The sequence below is a fragment of the Pholcus phalangioides genome, unplaced genomic scaffold, assembly GCF_987345545.1.
Source record: "Pholcus phalangioides strain wild (caught in Gottingen) unplaced genomic scaffold, Ppha-v1.0 ptg000011l_1, whole genome shotgun sequence".
NCBI lineage: Eukaryota > Metazoa > Arthropoda > Arachnida > Araneae > Pholcidae > Pholcus > Pholcus phalangioides.
Genome location: NW_028301604.1, coordinates 43,503,655 through 43,521,315, shown reverse-complemented (window position 1 = coordinate 43,521,315; position 17,661 = coordinate 43,503,655). Strand labels below are relative to the sequence as shown.

General features: G+C 38.6%; 1 protein-coding gene across 3 annotated transcripts in view; it reads left to right on the top strand.

Annotated features, from left to right (window-relative positions):
- LOC149080456 (uncharacterized) overlaps window positions 1-17,661 on the top strand; it is a 1,573,269-nt gene that overhangs the window by 1,427,913 nt on the left and 127,695 nt on the right. For all 3 annotated transcript variants that reach the window (XM_089239569.1, XM_089239571.1, XM_089239572.1), the window contains one exon: window positions 4,952-5,153. In XM_089239569.1, coding sequence (XP_089095695.1) covers window positions 4,952-5,153 — 202 coding nt within the window. The remainder of the gene's footprint in view (window positions 1-4,951; window positions 5,154-17,661) is intronic.

Here is a 17,661-nt window from a genome sequence, read left to right as displayed (position 1 = left end):
CCTGCATGTTTATGAACACCAATTTTGAATGATGACATCATTGCCATGTAGCACCATCTACGTCACGTGATCGTAAGTTGAATAATTAAAAATATTTTGTAAAAAAAAAAATCGGAGAAAACTACTGCTAGCCTTTTTTTTATATTGATAATTAACTCGAATTTCCATAACGACGTCATAGCCGAGAGGGAGGATCTCCGCTCCGAGATACCAAGGTCCCGGGTTCGAAACCAGGGCAGAGGTCAAATTTACGAAAACTTTTTTCCCGGTAGTGCTGCCACCTGGTGGGAAAACATGAAAAAATAGTCATGTGACAATGGCAGCCATCTTGAATATGACTACAGCACCATCTACCAAAAATAGCACCTCGTCGAACAGTACGATTTTGGGACACGCCCACTTGCGGCCGCCATCATAATGGCCACGCCCCCCCCCCAAACTACCTCCGTCCAACAACGCGGCCACGCCCACTTGTGGTCAAGGCCGTCCATAGGCGCTATCCTACTTGTGGCCAAGGAAGATGATGTCACGCCCCCCTCCAAAACTACCTCCGTCCAACAACACGATTTTGGGACACGCCCACTTGTGGTCAAGGCCGTCCATAGGCGCTATCCTACTGGTCATACTACTCGACTATAAACGAGTAAAACCGTGACAGTTTTCAAAAAGTCTGGATGGAGAAGAAAAAACAGAAAAACCGGACTGTCACGGAAAATACGAGACAACATGCAGGACATGTGGTCACCGATGCTTAGACTAGATTTTTAAAGATTTGTAAAGTCACCCCTACCAACAGCGAGCTCTAAATCCACCCCGGTCTTCAAAATATAGGCTTGTGTCATCTGCGAATGAAATTATTTTACCGTTCTGCTTAATTTTACATAAATCATTAATATAAACTAGAAATAATTATGACCCAAGGGCCGATCCTTGTTGGACTCTTTTCATTATGTTTCAAATGTGCTGATTTTACTTTTATGGCAGCTTGTTTCCTATTATAGTAATATGTTTTAAACCAATATAGTACATTACCTCATTTGCCTCCTGAGAAGTGTTTTTATTTGTTAGAATATTTAAATCAACATAATCGAATGTTCGTTTTAAGTCTAAGACTGTAAGTCAAATGTCATAATTCAACCCCCCTAATAAAGGGGGGGGGTTCAAAGGTTATATGGAGTAATCATCACTGAGCCGAAATCCATGAAGCCATAAATATAGAATTTAGTAAGCATTATATTTTATTACGAGTTGTTATCCGCGGCTTCGCTCGCGTGGATTTTGCAATCTCAAAATTACTCTCACCTCATAACCCCCATGGGTGATGAACTTTCAGAAATTCTGTCTTAGTGTGTATGTACATTATAAAATATAATACTAACTAAATTTCATATTTATGGCTTAAGCGACTTCGGCTCAGTGCTGATTGCTCCATATAACTTTTGAAACCCCCCTTAGGGGGTTGAATTTGGAAAAATCCCTTCTCAATGAGTCTATATTACAATATTGATCTAATATCATATTTATAGCTTCAGCTGTTTCGGCTCGGCATGATTTCAACGTTGACAATAAATAGAAATTCAACAATAGAATTAAATGAAAACTTGATCCCAAAATCGTAACCGACTTCCGTAACACAAAAACGTAACAGATTTCCATCACTCAAAAAACGTCACCGACTCCCGTAATAAAAAAATCGTCACTAATTTCCGTTGCATAGGAAGTATATATATACGTATATAGTAAATATAGAGTACATATAGATACGCACTAAGGCGGGATTTCTGAAAGTTCATCACGTGAAATCGCGGGTAACAGCTAGTTCAGCATAAAAAAAAGTCCATTGGTTACTGATGATCACAGCAATGTTTTTTATAACATCAAAGTGATAACAGGAGATGATTTTAAGCATTTTTAGGGGGTTGATTTATCGCGTATCCACTTACTTTATTATCTTTTAATTCTGTTATTATCCCTTTTAAAATTTCATTAGAAGTTTCTGAGTAAAACCGAGTTAATGGAATTTTGTTGAATATACTATCTTGTATTAGGCAACAGCAATTTGTAATTTATACAAATACAAGGTCACAACAGGCAAAATGCCCAGCGAGGTGGCTGAGAAAAAGATGCCCACAATAAATATGGATGTCATATATTTCAAAAATACAGCAACCCGAATCCGTATCATTTGAATTTCTTCTCATAAAGTCATTATTTAAACTTTCCGCCATATCTTTAGGATATGGCACTTACTCACTCAATAGATCACTCACTCACTAGATCGCTCACTCACTTAGCAGCTCGCTCGCTCCCTCACTCACTAGATCGCTCACTCACTTAGCAGCTCGCTCGCTCCCTCACTTACGGACTGACTTACTCGCTCATTGAATCAGTAACCCACTCGCTCACTGAATCACTTACTCACTCGGTCACTCAGTCACTCACTGGGTCACTCACTCGGTCAGTCAGTCACTCACTGGATCACTCACTCAGTAACTCAATCGCTCATTTCCTCGCTAACTGACTCGCATCGAAATGTCGTCGGTGAATTGCATGGCGGTGAATTGTTGGTCGGTGAATTTTCCTAGTGGTGAATTACATGGCGGTGAATTGTTGGTCGGTGAATTTTCCTAGCGGTTAATTGCATGGCGGTGAATTGTTGGCGGTGAATTTTCCGTAAACCGGCTGTGATAGTGTTGGAGATATCATGAATATACCAAACGAAAGAGGAATTTTTTTTACATAGAGTGGTACTTTTTCAGCTCAAAAAGTCATTTGTTGGAGTTATCATGTTTTTACCGAACACCACAGAATTTTAGTCCCGTCAGTGGCCGTTGTTGACAAGTTTTATTGTATAAAATTGTAAAGTATGGACAAAAAGCAGTTAAAGTTGCTATATATCCTATATCTCAGAAGGAAACGGAGGGATAGACGTGTGTGGGTACATCATATTTGATGAACAGGGACCGTCATATGTTGTTTTTTAGTGTATTTATGGCAAATAAAAAATATTCCGTGCAAAATCATCTTTAAAAAGTAGCCAAAGATGCGGACGAATTCGCTCCGCATCCGCATCGTGTGAATAGCCCCGAATAACCCAATTGTCAAAACTTGTATGTGCGGATGTGGAGCCCGCACTTAGGTTTTGACACGTGCGGACGACGTCCGGACCCGCATGAACATTTCCTAGGTGCGGAGAAATTTCGGCTCGTCTGAATGGCCCAGTATATTCCAATTGTTAAAACTTCTTCCGGACCCACATCCGCTCCGTGTGAAAGGGGTCTAAAAGTCCGTACCTACAAACGAAGGATTAAATGATGCTCTATAAAGTTAGAAGGTTGGTCGAGATGGGCTTGCCTTACATATCGATCATGGCATCTGACTTGATCGGAAATGATATCATTCTGTCCGCTGAGCAACTCAACTTGTGGAATTGTGGTCGGCTACGTCCTGAAGGGCACAACACGTAAGCGAGATTATATGGTTAGATTTTTCGATTTTTTGCTCTGAAGGTGAAATACATTGTATATCGATATATTAAAAATATTTTAAATTTAGGCTTATACACTATCTACCAATAAGTATTTGGACACCTGTGATAGAAAAGAAAAACTAACTTTATTCAAAATCAATAGTTGGTAGAGCCTCCACGAGAGGCAATTACAGCGTGAACCCTCCGGGGCATACTTTCCACAAGTCCTTGAGTGACGACTAGTGGTATTTTCGTATTTTCTTCCACTCGGCTTGGAGAAGACATGTCAGTTCCTTCACCGATTTTGGACGGGTAGGGCACCCCTTAATTCGGCGATCCAACTCGTCCCAGAGGTTCTCGATAGGGTTCAGGTCTGGGCAGGCCAGTCCATTCGATGAACCCCATTGGCACCATACCAAGCCTTGGTTAACCTCGCAGTATGACAGCTGGCATTGTCGTCCTGGAAGTAACAGGGGTCCACCCCGTAAAACTGCCACAACGTAGGAAGCACATTGTCATCCAAAACAGTGCAGTAGGCATCGGCGTTGAGCTTACCATGAATGGGGACCAAGGGTCCCAGTCCATACCAGGAGAAACATCCCCAGACCATAATTCCACCTCCGCCGAACTTGACTGTTGGTACAATGCATTCTGGCAGGAGACGTTCTCCAGGCAGACGCCAGACCCAGACCCTGCCATCCAAACGGTAGAGGGTGAACCTTGATTCGTCGCTCCAAAGAACCCGTTTCCACTGATCTACGGTCCAATTTCGATGTGCTTTGCACCACATTAACCGAGCAACGCGGTTGGATTTTGTGATCAAAGGCTTATGGGCAGCAGCATGACCATGAAAACCAATCAGATGTGTTTCCTTACAGATGGTATTCATTGAAACAATACTCCCGGATGCCTGTTGAAACTCCTCGCGGATGAAGGCCATCGGATGGGTGCGGTTCTTCCGAATTTCTCTGGATAGCACCCGTCGGTCTCTATCTCCCAGTTTCGTTGGTCTGCCGACTCGGGGCAAATTCCGACAATCACAGCTCACCTTCCACTTCTTAATCACATAGGCCACTGTCGATTTTGGGTACTTCAGCTCGCTAGATATGTCCCTTAAGGATCGGTCATTTTTGTGATACCCGATAATTATGCCTTTCTTGAAATCAGAGAGCTCCGAACTGCATCTTGCATGCGACTAATGCCGATGTTGTTTCCTACACGATATATACCGGCGGAGGGCGTGACGTATCTCAGGACCGCAGATATCGTCATTTGCATAGGTGTCCAAATACTTATTGGTAGATTGTGTAGTAGTAATCCTTATAAGTGATAAAATACTCACGGATGTGTCTTCGAATATTCTTTCTATATTTATTTATTTTTTTACAATTTTTTTAATCACTTGTTTAAAACGTGTTACTGATTTTGTTGTTTATATATATACTGTATTTTTAATTGTGTTTCACACTTCCTTATTTTCAGAATCCAGATCCTTTACTTGGCGATCAACCTGGTCGACTTTTTTCACTTGATGCACCGGAAAAAGAAAAACATGAGTTTCTATACAAGTCTTACAATAAGCTTGTTCAGGAATATGAAGATCTCAGGAAACCAACTGGTTCAAAACTAAATCCAGGAACAACGTGCCGAGATATAGCTATCCTTCATCCCAATCTCCCAAGTGGTAATTCTCTTATCGCATAGTGGTCATTCAAGTATTACGTCAGCATCAATGGGGGGAGGGAGTTTCCGATTCGCTTACTTTTGATCACAAGGGGGAGAGGGGTTTAGATGATGCTTACGTCATCAATCACCCTTTATGAAAATATGAAATATTTTTAATGGCATCTTGCTCGGCACGCCAAAAACAAGAAAAACCTTTCGATAGTTAATGGGCACCTGAACTAACATTCGCTCTCTATTGATAAGTCCCCTACAGAGCCACTTTAGTGATCTCTAAATATTTCACGGATCCAAGTGATCTGGAAATGTGTCCGGGCCGCATAAGTGCTCTGGAACTGTGCCACGCATGACTCAAGTGATCCGTCATTATAATGCGAATCACTTGAGTAATCTGGGAATGTTCCGTGGATAACTTGAGTGAGATGTAAACTGTACTGGGTGCCGCTTAAGTGCTCTAAAACTATGCCACATGTCACTCAAGGGATCTCTAAATGTGCCACGGATCGCTTAAGTGTATTGAAACTGTGCCGCGGGTCACTTAAGCGATCTGTGAATGTGCCAAGGGCCTCTTAAAAGGTCTGGCGTTTTGCCACATAACACTTCAGCAATCTGTAAATATGCCACTAAGTTTATTTTTACAAAATTAGGTTTGGGGGGCACGTCACATCAGATAATCCCCAGGGCCACATTTGGTCCGCGGGTCAAGGATTTATCATATATGGCTTACAGAGGGTGGGTAGCAATGAATTCCTTGAAAAAAAATTTTGAGTTCCTCAAATGGTATTGAAATCAACAGAAATCGATTACAATAACATATAAAAGCATTTTCTTCCGAAATTGTAATAAAAAAAAATATATTTTTGGCATTAGAATAATAAATTTTTGATTGTCAGTGGGAGGGGATGCCCGAACTCCCCGTGCCCCCCCCCACACACACGTACGTCTCTGATCCCACCAATATGTGTTAGGAGGCGGGGGGGGGGGTGGGCAGAGCTGATGATGAAATTTTGCTGAACGGGAAGGGGTCAAAAATGGCTAAAAATTTGCTGGCGTAATACTTGAACGACCCCATACTATAAAATATGAGTTTTCATGATATAGAAATTTTATAATGTTTTTATCTCAATGGGGAGTCCAATATATGTTACACATCTTTCAAGGAAGCAGAGGCAGCTGCGGTGGATATAGAAATAGCGTGGCGAAAGAGTCAGCTCTTTCCTTTTCGTATGTTTTTTGTTCAATTTTTTCGATTCGATTCAATTTTATTCACAAATACAGAAAATACAGAGCAATATAAGCTAAATAAAAATTGCTAAGAAGCTGAGACATGGCTCTTACTAGCTGACACGATTTTTTTTTTGGTTTTAGACATTAGTTGTAAGGATTTGATTCAGAATTAGATAAGATAATAGTAAATGAGAGAAGACAAAAAAAGAAGAAAATAAAACCTAAGAGAAAACAAAAAAGGGGGAGGGGAAACTGTCAAAGCTTGAAACTGGCCAATACGGGTGACGGGGCCGGCCACTTCATGAATTGGCGAGTTTCGTTAAATATTGACCCGTCCAATGTCCGACATTCGGACATTGCCGGCTAGTTCGTGAAGTGGCTGATGATCCCTAGCCAAAGTCCGATAACAAGACATGATTCGGGATCATCGTCAAGTTGGCGTATTTTTTCGTGATAACGTCCATCTCGTTCACGTTAATTACGGTAACCCATCAGACTGCATTCACGATGTGTATATGGTAATCATTTTTTTCTCCAAAATTTTCTGAAAAAAACTGTTTATATAACAATTTTTAGTGTATAACTAGTACAAGTAATCCAATACATCTGCTATATATATATAGACATGTATCATACGTTGGCGATTAAAAAAATGTATTTGACTCCTACCTACCGTCTTACATCAGTACATCGAGCTTTGGCCGGTGGTCTCCGGCAACTCTGCGAAATGGCCGGCCCCTTCGCAAATTGGCTGCACCTCGTTCTTTGGCAGTAACACATACGCAAATAGTTTTTTCTGACATGAATAAACAGATGACGTGTGTCATCGCACCGATAAAGTTTTATCTGTGTGTTCAAGGGCTGTGTGACCCGTGTGGTCTCCCGGTCAATGATATAGGAGGAGTGCCACATCCCGACTAAGGAAGACAAAAATGAAAACTAAGGTAAAATGATGACTAAGGAAGACAGAAAGCAAATAAAAAAAATAGGGTCGGCTGTGCATGGTCCCCACATAAGGGTGGCTGACAGGGCTCTAACCTTGGGGCCCGGGATGATTATCATTTTTTTTGCTTTTTCACGCTATAAATTAGCTACAGAAGGGGCCCGTTAAAAGTCTGACCGAGGGGCCCGCAAAAGATCCCAGCCTAGGGGCCCCGCTGCAGGATGTGGGGCCATGCGGCTGTGTCATAGACAAGGCCACAAGTTTCGATGTGAATACGTTCTTTGTTCCTTGATTAACGGGGTAGGTAGTTACCGAAAGTTCGAGTTTTAGATGATTGATGATATGAAATCTTGAAACTGAATTTAGTTCTCCTAAATAATGAATTTTTGAAGCACTTAATTTAATTTTTTTATGTGTAAATATTATTTTTCAATATTTAAATTAATTTTTCAAGAAACTAAAGAATAATATTTTTTAATAGCTATCTCCCCTCTACTACCCGGGTATCTTCTACAAAATTTTTTTGTGACGAAATAAGTTATTTCTACACAACAGAGTTCCAGTACTTCTACGATAATGGGGTAATTGCTCATGGAGAAAAACCCCAAAAGCAAGGGAAAAGTTTTGATCCCAGTTGTTACCGTCCCATTTCTTTAACAGACATATCATGAAAAATTTTCGAAAGCTGTGTATCGTGTTAAAACTTCTACCATTTGATCTTCAGAAAGGCGTTATTCTGTATAACCGATTTGGTTTCATTCCAGGTCGATCGGCTATGGTGACAGTTACTATGTCATGACTTATGTGCACGTGCTATAGGAGAGAAACCCAATTAGATATTTCTATATTGGATTTCACCGAGCCTTCGATAAAACTGATAGATCACTTTTCATCAGAAACTGCTCTATTCATAAGTATTCCAAGCAAAGTATGCCGAATTTTACAAGAATATCTTTTCAAGAAATTTCAAGTTCGCGTTAATGACTGCCTCTCTGAAAAGCAAAATGTTTCCAGCTGGGTAATCCAGTACTGGGGCAACACCCCCCCATAGATAAGGGTGTTGACTGAGGCCACTGCTCTTGGTGCTGTTAACAAATGACATATCTGCACGTAGGCGTACGCAGGATTTTCTCGTTGTGCGGGGAGGGATTTCCTTTTTTTTTTCCTTAACACATGTTTTTCTTTCAAGAGCGTCCACGAGGCGGACACTTTCCCTTTCTTCGAAGATAAAAAATAAAAACATTTTTGAACATTTTTATAAAAATATAGTATATCGATAGATAATACAAAACAGAGTCAACCCCCGTATTCGTGGTTTTTTCTTCCTTTATTGAAAATTTTTTTTTGACAACTCAGCAATCGTCATTCACGTGTTTTGTTTACAAAATTTGAGTTGCGCTTGTTTAGGATGGCTCATTCTTCTAGTGCTACTGATAATGCTTTGAAAAGGTAAATAAAAGTGAAAACTTCACGAGAGAAAAATTGTACATATTGACTATCCCTATCGACGGCTCAGGGGCTGGATTCTCCCCTTGTCCTTAGAAAACACTCGCTCAGCACTTGTCCTTAACTTGAGGAGCTGCTCAACAGAGAGCTTCAAGGAGAATTCCCCGAGATGCATTCTCCCCTTCTCCTTAACCATTATCCTTAGGATCACGTGACTGGTTGCGGAGAAAAAACGGGTCTTTCGGTTCGTTCAGTTCGGTTCTTCGGCTCAGCTCATCGTTCGACCAATCAACGTAAAGCAAAAATTTTACAACTACTACTATACATATCGAAAATCAATGTTTCTTCTACATTAGTGGCAACAATTGCTATATTTACATTAATTCCCCTCGTATTTTTCCCCTCCCTCATTTTTATTTTTTTTACATTGGCATTTTCTTTTACATGTGTTAATTTTTAGGTTTCATTTGAATAAGTAGTTTCAGAGTTTTTTCATTAGATATATTAGTTTTTTCCTGAAAATTATGTATATTTTTTTATTTCCATTAAATTTTAACAGCTTATCCCTTTAACCCTTGCGAGTGAGATACTTAGCAAACATTCGTTTTCAAAAATTTCCCGGTCTTAAATGATTACGCAACAAAAAAATTAAATATCGACGAAAGTGACTAAATTTTTAGATTCAGTTTTTTTGTATAGAAATTTTTTTACTATAGAGATTGAGTTTTAAGAAAAATCCAAGTAAAACTAACAATGTTGAGTTTTATCTATGATATAAAAACCTTAGAGGAAGTATGAGGAAATTAGTAAGGGTATATATAAGGGAGGTATATATCCTCTTAGGTAAAAACCCAAGGGAATCAACGACACCTAAATTATATTCATTAAAAAAATGTAACGCATGCTGCATAGCGCAACCACTTAGAGGTTGACACAGCAGTTATGTTCAATCATCGGGGTGGGATGTTGAACATTTTCCAAGTCTATGAATTTAATGTCAATGTTAAAGCCATTTGGATTTATGTCTCATATACCTGAACAAATGCTACATACAATTAGAGCTCTTGCAATATCAGCGGGTCAGTTGGAAAAACTATATTCTCAAGAGAAGTGTGATCTCTCACTCAGGGAAATGTATTCACCAGAGATTTCTTAGGTAGGATACCCACTGTGTACTGTAACATAACAAGCAAGTTATCAACTATGTAAATACATCTGTTATAATGTATTTACACACAAGTTATTAGAATAAGGTTATTTAGAACTGTTCATTTTGTTTTTTCAGCTGCATCTAATAAAAAAATAAATTGTAACTATAATTTGGATAGATTAACTTTATGTTATTCCATCCAGTTGTTAAAAATACACATGAATTTCCTATACAACTGATTCTTGCGTCAAATTCACTGCAATAAAGCAACATCCATAGATTTTTTTCTAATTAAAAATTGTAATCACAAACAGAAAACACCTATTTACTACTCATGAATAAATTTATTAGAGACACTTGTATACAGTATCATCAAAAGCATTTCACAAGCACATATATGATCGTGCTACGTATGAATATACATAATGATCTACTTCCAAGTCAGCACTGAAAGGTAATTTCATTCAGCATTTTGACCTGAAATGGAGGAAGTGGGTAAATCGATAAATTAATGAATATTGTAAGCTTTGTGTGTGTGTCATAAAAATGACAGAGTTAAAAATGAAGGTTCAACTTACTTGAGAAATTCATGGATTAAATCCATCAGCACACTTCATGAGCACCGAGTTCTACGTCGTCAACAGAAAAATGTAATTTCTTCCTTTTTATAACTCCCTCACTTTAGCAAAGTCAAAAAACCTAAAAACATTTTAAACAGTTATGAATAATATTTCAATGTATCCATAGTGATGGAACACTACTAACAACCATACATGCACTTCACACACATTCCTCTCATATTTTCCTTCTGCGTACTTTCTAGAAATTTTTCATTTGTTGATTAGTTCGAAAAATTTTACAAAATTGCTCACTTGTGTGTTTCAATTACTTTTTTTTCAATGTTCATTCAACAATTGATTATGTGTCAAAGATTCTCTCACATCTTTGGGTAGGGTGAATGATTTCTGAAACTTTTTGAGCAGGAGATGTTTGGGAAAGCTAGACCAAACTCACTTTAAATGAGAAAGAGCAAGTTTTTGCTTATTTTGGACAATTGCATTGCTCATTCAGAGATAAAATATCTTCAGACAATCCAAATATGATTTCTCTGCCTAATTAAAGATGCCTATTCACAATAATTATAAACAGTTTTTAAAAATCATTAAAGGTGAGATAAAATAGAAACCTTGCTAACTCGACACCTGCTTAAGTGGGCAATTTTCTCGATCCTATAAGAGTGTTGAGTTATCAAGGTCCCACTTATACTACTGCACCACATATACACATTTCTCTAAGGAATTTAACATGATTGGCGTGTGTTGGAAAGTGGATGAATAGTTTCTGTAAGGTTTCCCCCTAGCGGGAAGGAGCATGATGGGATTAGAAAGCGTGGGTAGGCCCTCGACGGTGAAGAGAAAAGAAGCTTCATGTGTTTTGGGTAGTTAGAGAGTGACTCCTGTGGACTCAGGAGGTAGTTTCAAAGGATCGCTGTAAGCGAGGAAGACGTGTGAATAATATAATGTTTATTGTTGAAAATTATGATTAAACCAAGTAATATATATAGAAGTGACAGTGATCATGATTGTGGCAATCAGTCATTGAAAACGAACCGGACAGTTTCCTTCCTTAACACAAAACTAACATTCCTAAATTGGAATGGATTGGTTATGTTCAGAAGATGGTTGGTGCACGTTTGAGTTAACTGAAGAAAACCATGAAAGGACTGAGTGGTAAAGGTAAATTAACCGATAAACTTATTGATAAACTACAAAATTACTAGGGTATTGCTATTCATAGCAATGTGGGGAGTTTAAAAAATATGCAGTTACAGCGTCTGTGGTGGTCGAGTGGTCATAGTCCCGAACTCGTATCATGAGCACCCGGGTTCGAACCCCACCATTGCCACAGTGGTGGTTGGCGGAAGTTGGTTTCTTGTGGCTCCTATCTTTGAGGTGCAAATGTGAGCCAATCTCCCCATTAAAAAAGTCTTGCCACAGAGAGCAACAGGCCTACAACGATACAATTACTTAATCATTACACTTCAATCATAATTAGAAAAACTAGGGGCAGATAGCAGCACTAAGCATAAACACCGAAACAAACTCCACATCAGGTTTCACTAAACGTACGTTCCAACATGTACCAGTTCTTTATAATATCCGCAAAGGAATATGGACGAGGTACATGTGTGGTTTATTAGTAGTCTGCAGTTACAGCTGTATTTTTTCATTGTTGATCCAGTGATAAAGAGCATGAGTGGACAATGTCCAAGAGGACCTGACAGTTGGTGTAAGCATCAGAAAGCTGCATGTGAATGACATAAAATTACTGATAAATCTCCTGCTGGCCTCTCTAATGACAGCATAAATGTAATAAAGCCAACATACACGAGTCCTTGTGCACAATCCCTGTTTCGAAGTGCTTGCATGGTACGCTGCAGAACAACAGTGTGATTTAGACAATTTTGCCTCTAAGGGCACTTTTATCGAACTGCAAACAATGCTTTTATGGACTATTGCAGTTCTGCGTTTTAATTCTAACTACGTAAGCATATTGTCTGTATTTGAAATCTAGGAATCCTAGTTGATGAACAAGCGTCTATTTACTCTGGGTTGGGCGATGCGAGTGTGACATGTTCGAGATATCATACAACACTGGCAAAAATGACCAGAAGAAAAAAAAAGCAGAAAGTCAAAATTAGAGATATTTCAAGCAAAGGAAGTTCTGTCATACAAATGTGGAGAATTCTGAATGTTAAGAGTGTATGTGAAACTTATTTTTTAATGCATTTTCTGAGAAACTGATTTACATCATTCTTGTCTGCTGCAAACCTGATGCCTACAAAACTTTACAAGATATAAATTTTTTCCAGGGGTTCTGTACAGCTATGAGTATGCAATGAACTAGGATCTAAGCAATATCTTTGAAACTTTTTGATTTACATGATTTTGAATTTAAAATATTGAGTTTTTTTAAATAAAGTTTTTTTCACGTAAACAACCATATCTCAAATTTTTTTCATTTTTTTGTATTTCAAAACTTTTAGTTCATTGAACAGAACAATATTATAGCAACATACTGTGTGAACAGGGACGCCGGAACATATTTGCTGGTGTTGCTAAAGCAATACCAATCATTAGAGCCCGGAAGTTCTGGCAAAATGCCATAAATGCCCTTTTTTGGTAAAAATGCCTTTTTTGAAATTTTCGTGCCATAAATGCCTATTTCGACATAGTTTCAATTTTATTAGTGAATTTCAGAGGCCATAATCTGTAAAAAGTTCTCCCCCCCCCCCCACTTCTAGCCTATTTCACGCAAATGAGATCTGAGAGACTGGTGTTGCCATGCATTAACTTTGCTTTGGCCAGATGGTGTTAGATGTGAACGATTTTGTTTCAGATGAACGCATCCCGTGCTAGAAAAGCAGAGGAAAACTAGAAGTTTTTGTTTCTCTCCGGGCACGATTTACATAATGTCTCGGCCAGGCATTGGACTGATTTGTTGACCCAGTGCATAGCTGGCTGATGGCTGTTCCAAGAGGTCATGAATTGACGTCATGGCTCACACAAAGCGGAGTAGGAGCAGACAGGTCCCATGGTGTTTTTATTTTACTTTTTGTACCATAAATGCACTGCCAACAACCATGGCTATTTATTAAACATACATACAGTATTTAATATTCGATTAAATTAACCAGAGTGGCCCTCAGGGGCGTTTGGCAGATACGACCACACTTGGGCCCCGCGCTTGAAGGGGCCCTGTATTCATTGGTGTACGCAAAAGGGGGGGGTTCTGATGTTCTAACCTCGCCCCCCCCCCCTGAGCCAAGAGATTATATATATATATATAATAGTGTTATTTTGCAGAAAAAAACGCACCCCCCCTCCCCCGAGAAAATTCTGCGTACGCGCCTATGCCTGTATTTACCCTCATATGTAGTAATATTTAAAAGAAGTTGTTCTCTATTTTTGTAAATAAATGAGATAGCAATGTTTCGACTATAAAAATGATAATGATTATTCCAAATAATACAGCATATAAATGAGAATTATTCGCAACTCGAAGGAGCCCCACAGATTATTTTCTCTACCGGCTCCACTTCTGGTAATTGGGGGGTCCTGGAATTACCCTAATCCTGAGGATGTACTAACATTTTAATTTGGGCTTGAAATCAATTTAACTTAGATAATAATGTAGTTATTACAAAATATAATTAAAACAATGGACGGATTAAGTGCAACAAATTTTTCAGCTAGTTTTTGGACCCTTAATATTTTTATTTTTAATTATTTTTCTTCCTTCCAAAAATTATAAATGCCTTTTTTTAGTGTCTATTTTATGCATTTTTAGTGCTTTTTTGCCAGCCTATTTCGACAATTTTTAGCGCCTAAAAACATTGAAAGCGCTTTTCTGTTTGCGTGAAAAAAAAGAAATTATTTATTTAAATCGCTATTAATTTAAGTGATTTTTTCGCCTCTTTAAACGCACTACCAACAGCTACCATTGTCCCCCTCCTCCCCGGGAACCTATCAATTGACGAAAACCTTGCATATTCAAAAATGTCTAGCACTAGCTCATTATCCCTGGGGATGACAAAACTGGATCCCTGGGGATGGCTAAAAAGGCATCCGTTACCGAATGCCATTGTCATCTACTTCCCGATATCGTGTATTCATCTTCCCCCCCAGGGATTTGCGTCCTGTTGTTGAAATTGTAAGAAAAGAAAAACCGCGGTGTCCAGTGTGAAGCCCGCGCCGGCACCAGACACTCCAGATGGTTTTGCAGGCTGTTTACGCTGAGCACATGCAATTAACAATAATCGAATCCGTCGGTCTTTTTTACTCAGTGAAAAGAGCTGCTGATAAGCATACAATGAGGGATGCCCGTTGACAATGGTCCCTGGTTTTTTTTTTAATGATATACAGTATATTTTCCACATGAAGAAAAAACTCGTTTCTACAGTACAGCAACACCAATAATCCTTCCCCCCCCCACAAGCGCAGGGGTGACAGTGATCCAGCCCTGGGGCCCAAGATAACTAACATTGTTTTTGTTTCCATGCTATAAATTCACTATGGGGGCCCGCCAGATTCCAGTTAAGAGGCTTAAGAGGGCCTCTGCTTCAGGATGTGGGGACCATATAAATACTTACCAAAAAGTTAGACTAGAAGCTATGGTGTGGCAAATTTTTCAACTCGCCCTTGATTGTAACCCAGCTGCATATAGCATGGGCCTTTTATTCCTTATTCAACCTTATTCTACTTCCGGGATAACGGGAAATGAGTTCAGAATCCAGGGAAATTCCCGGTTGAATTCTAGGTGTGGGATCGTGGGAAAAATGGATCACGGGAGAGAAAACCTAGTGGGGACTTGGGATCCACCTTTCCCTGCCATATAAGAAAATTACCGACATGTACGGGCAGGGCCGCAACTAGGGGGGTGCAGGCGGTTCTGGTGCCCTAGGCGCTGTTCTAGAGGGGGCGCAAATTTCACTCTTTAATCTCTCCTTCAACATTATGAGGGGGCGCCAAAATGCTTGGTTGCCTCGGCTGACCAAGTATCTAGTTGCGGCCTTGTGTACGGGATGAAAGTTAATTCTATTCTGTCGCTTTGGTCGTCCCCTCACGAAAGGAATTTCTGGTTACGGCACCTGATAGTACGTGGCATAAGTGTGATATATTTTTTTTTCTTGTCAGTTTCTAAATCCTTAATTTTAGGTTCTAATTTTTTTCCTTTATTTATAAATGATTTTTTTTTATGCCCATTTTAAAATTTTTTCTTGCCTATTTTACTTTAATCATAAAATTTTATAGGTTTAAAAAAATGCTATCCTTTTGAAGCCTTACATTCTAATTTCTTAAACGAATGAACAAATTTTCTGAACAATTCGAAGGAGCTTATCAAAGCCATTGCCAAAAATTCTTTCGGAGGAGGTTTGAAGCGACAGAACAACAGATTTTTTTCTTTGCCTTTTTCTAATATGTTGGTTGCGAAACCAGACCTCCCAGTTCCCCTCTCGCCACGGCCTTGCAGCTGCTGTCCGTGATTGTCTTTTTCCGATGGCTATCCATGCACATAAAAGCATGCACCCAAAGCGTATTAAAGACGTATTATTGATACGCTTTGCATGCACCCAAACCCCAATTGGTGACAAGTATCTTTCTTGCACAGCAGGTGACACACCCGCCCCTAGGTCGGCGTCTGAACTCAGTAATTGTATTGCAATGCCTTTTTTGCAAAGTAAAAAAGAGTGCCGCTGATCAGTTGGATTATATCATATGGGATTGGTGACTGTTGCTCATATATCCTGCTTATTTTTTAGTGACTGTATAGTAAAAAAAAACCTACATTGCTGCTGTTGTTGACAACATGTTCCTTTATTTTGTTTGGACTTTCCCTGCCCAGTAGAATGCATTATTTGTAACATGAAAGCACAGAGCTGAAAGAAAAATTTACAATTTTTTTCCTTAAAGATATTTCATATCGGCATTTATCAAGAAGCGGGTCGCAACCTCATGTAAGTTCACTTTTATATAAACAAGTTTTATCAGAACTTTCCTTTTTTTTATGACTAACTTCGTGTTAGCTATCGTCTGTAAACTGACCATATTTTCTTTTTAACTACGTATAATCATATTTGTGCAATACCAGAAGTAACTAGATTGTACATTACATTGCCCTGGGGCAGACGCATACGAAGGAATTGGGTTGTTTAAGGGGCTTCCCCCAAGCTGATAAAAAAATTTGGAAAAATTGAAATATCATCGTAATTAGAATATCGAAAGAAATACTTTTTATATGCTATTTCACAGAGTTCATATTTCTTTTTTTAGAGGGTTTTTGGCCGTAATCCTCCACGCTGGCCAGATATTCAAATATGCTATTTAAACCACGTTAATTTAAATGTTTTTTGAGTGTTGGTAAATCAAAATTTCTCTGAAAAAAATTCCTCATACCCCCCTTTGAAAGTCGGTTCTGCCGCAGGGCCGCAACTAGATGTTTGGTCATCAGGGGCAAGTGCGCTTTAGACGTATAATTACTCTAGGCAATATACATTTTTTTTTTCAAAATATTAATGAAAAAACATTTTCTTATGTTTACATATGTTAAAAAACATGTCTTAGTTTTATTCCACATTCAAATTGAAAACACAAGCATTTCATCCAAAATGACGTTTTTGAAAAAGTACGTCACACGTAGTCAGTCGCCTTAATGCATGCTCCTCAAATAAAATACACAGTATTTCAAGAACTAAATTACACTTAACTTTATAATGCTATTTCCTATGTGAGTTCAATGTTACAAAATTATAAATGGTTAAATACAAAAAAATTTCAAACAAAATGTAGAAAAATCAGACTTACCTTTAAAGAAATTTGCAAAAATCATACAAGATCTGCCTGTCATTTCCTTTAGAATGCACCAGACTCTCCATGCTCTGTAGTACAAAATATTAACATTAATACCACTAAAACTGAAGTTTCACTCATAAAAATTAATTGCTCATGCAATACATTTATAAAGTGCTTAATAAGCTATGTAATGCATGCAACCATTAAAAAAATTCAAAATCATGATACATATAATGAACCTGCAGCAATTAAGGAAAGTATGCGAATTAAATATAGAATTTGGCACTCATTTTGTATTGAAATAAAAAATAAATTTTTAACAAAGTATACAGTGGGGGTCTGACTGGGTGGCATGTAGTTTTTTTAGGATGCATTACATTTTTATGCAGGA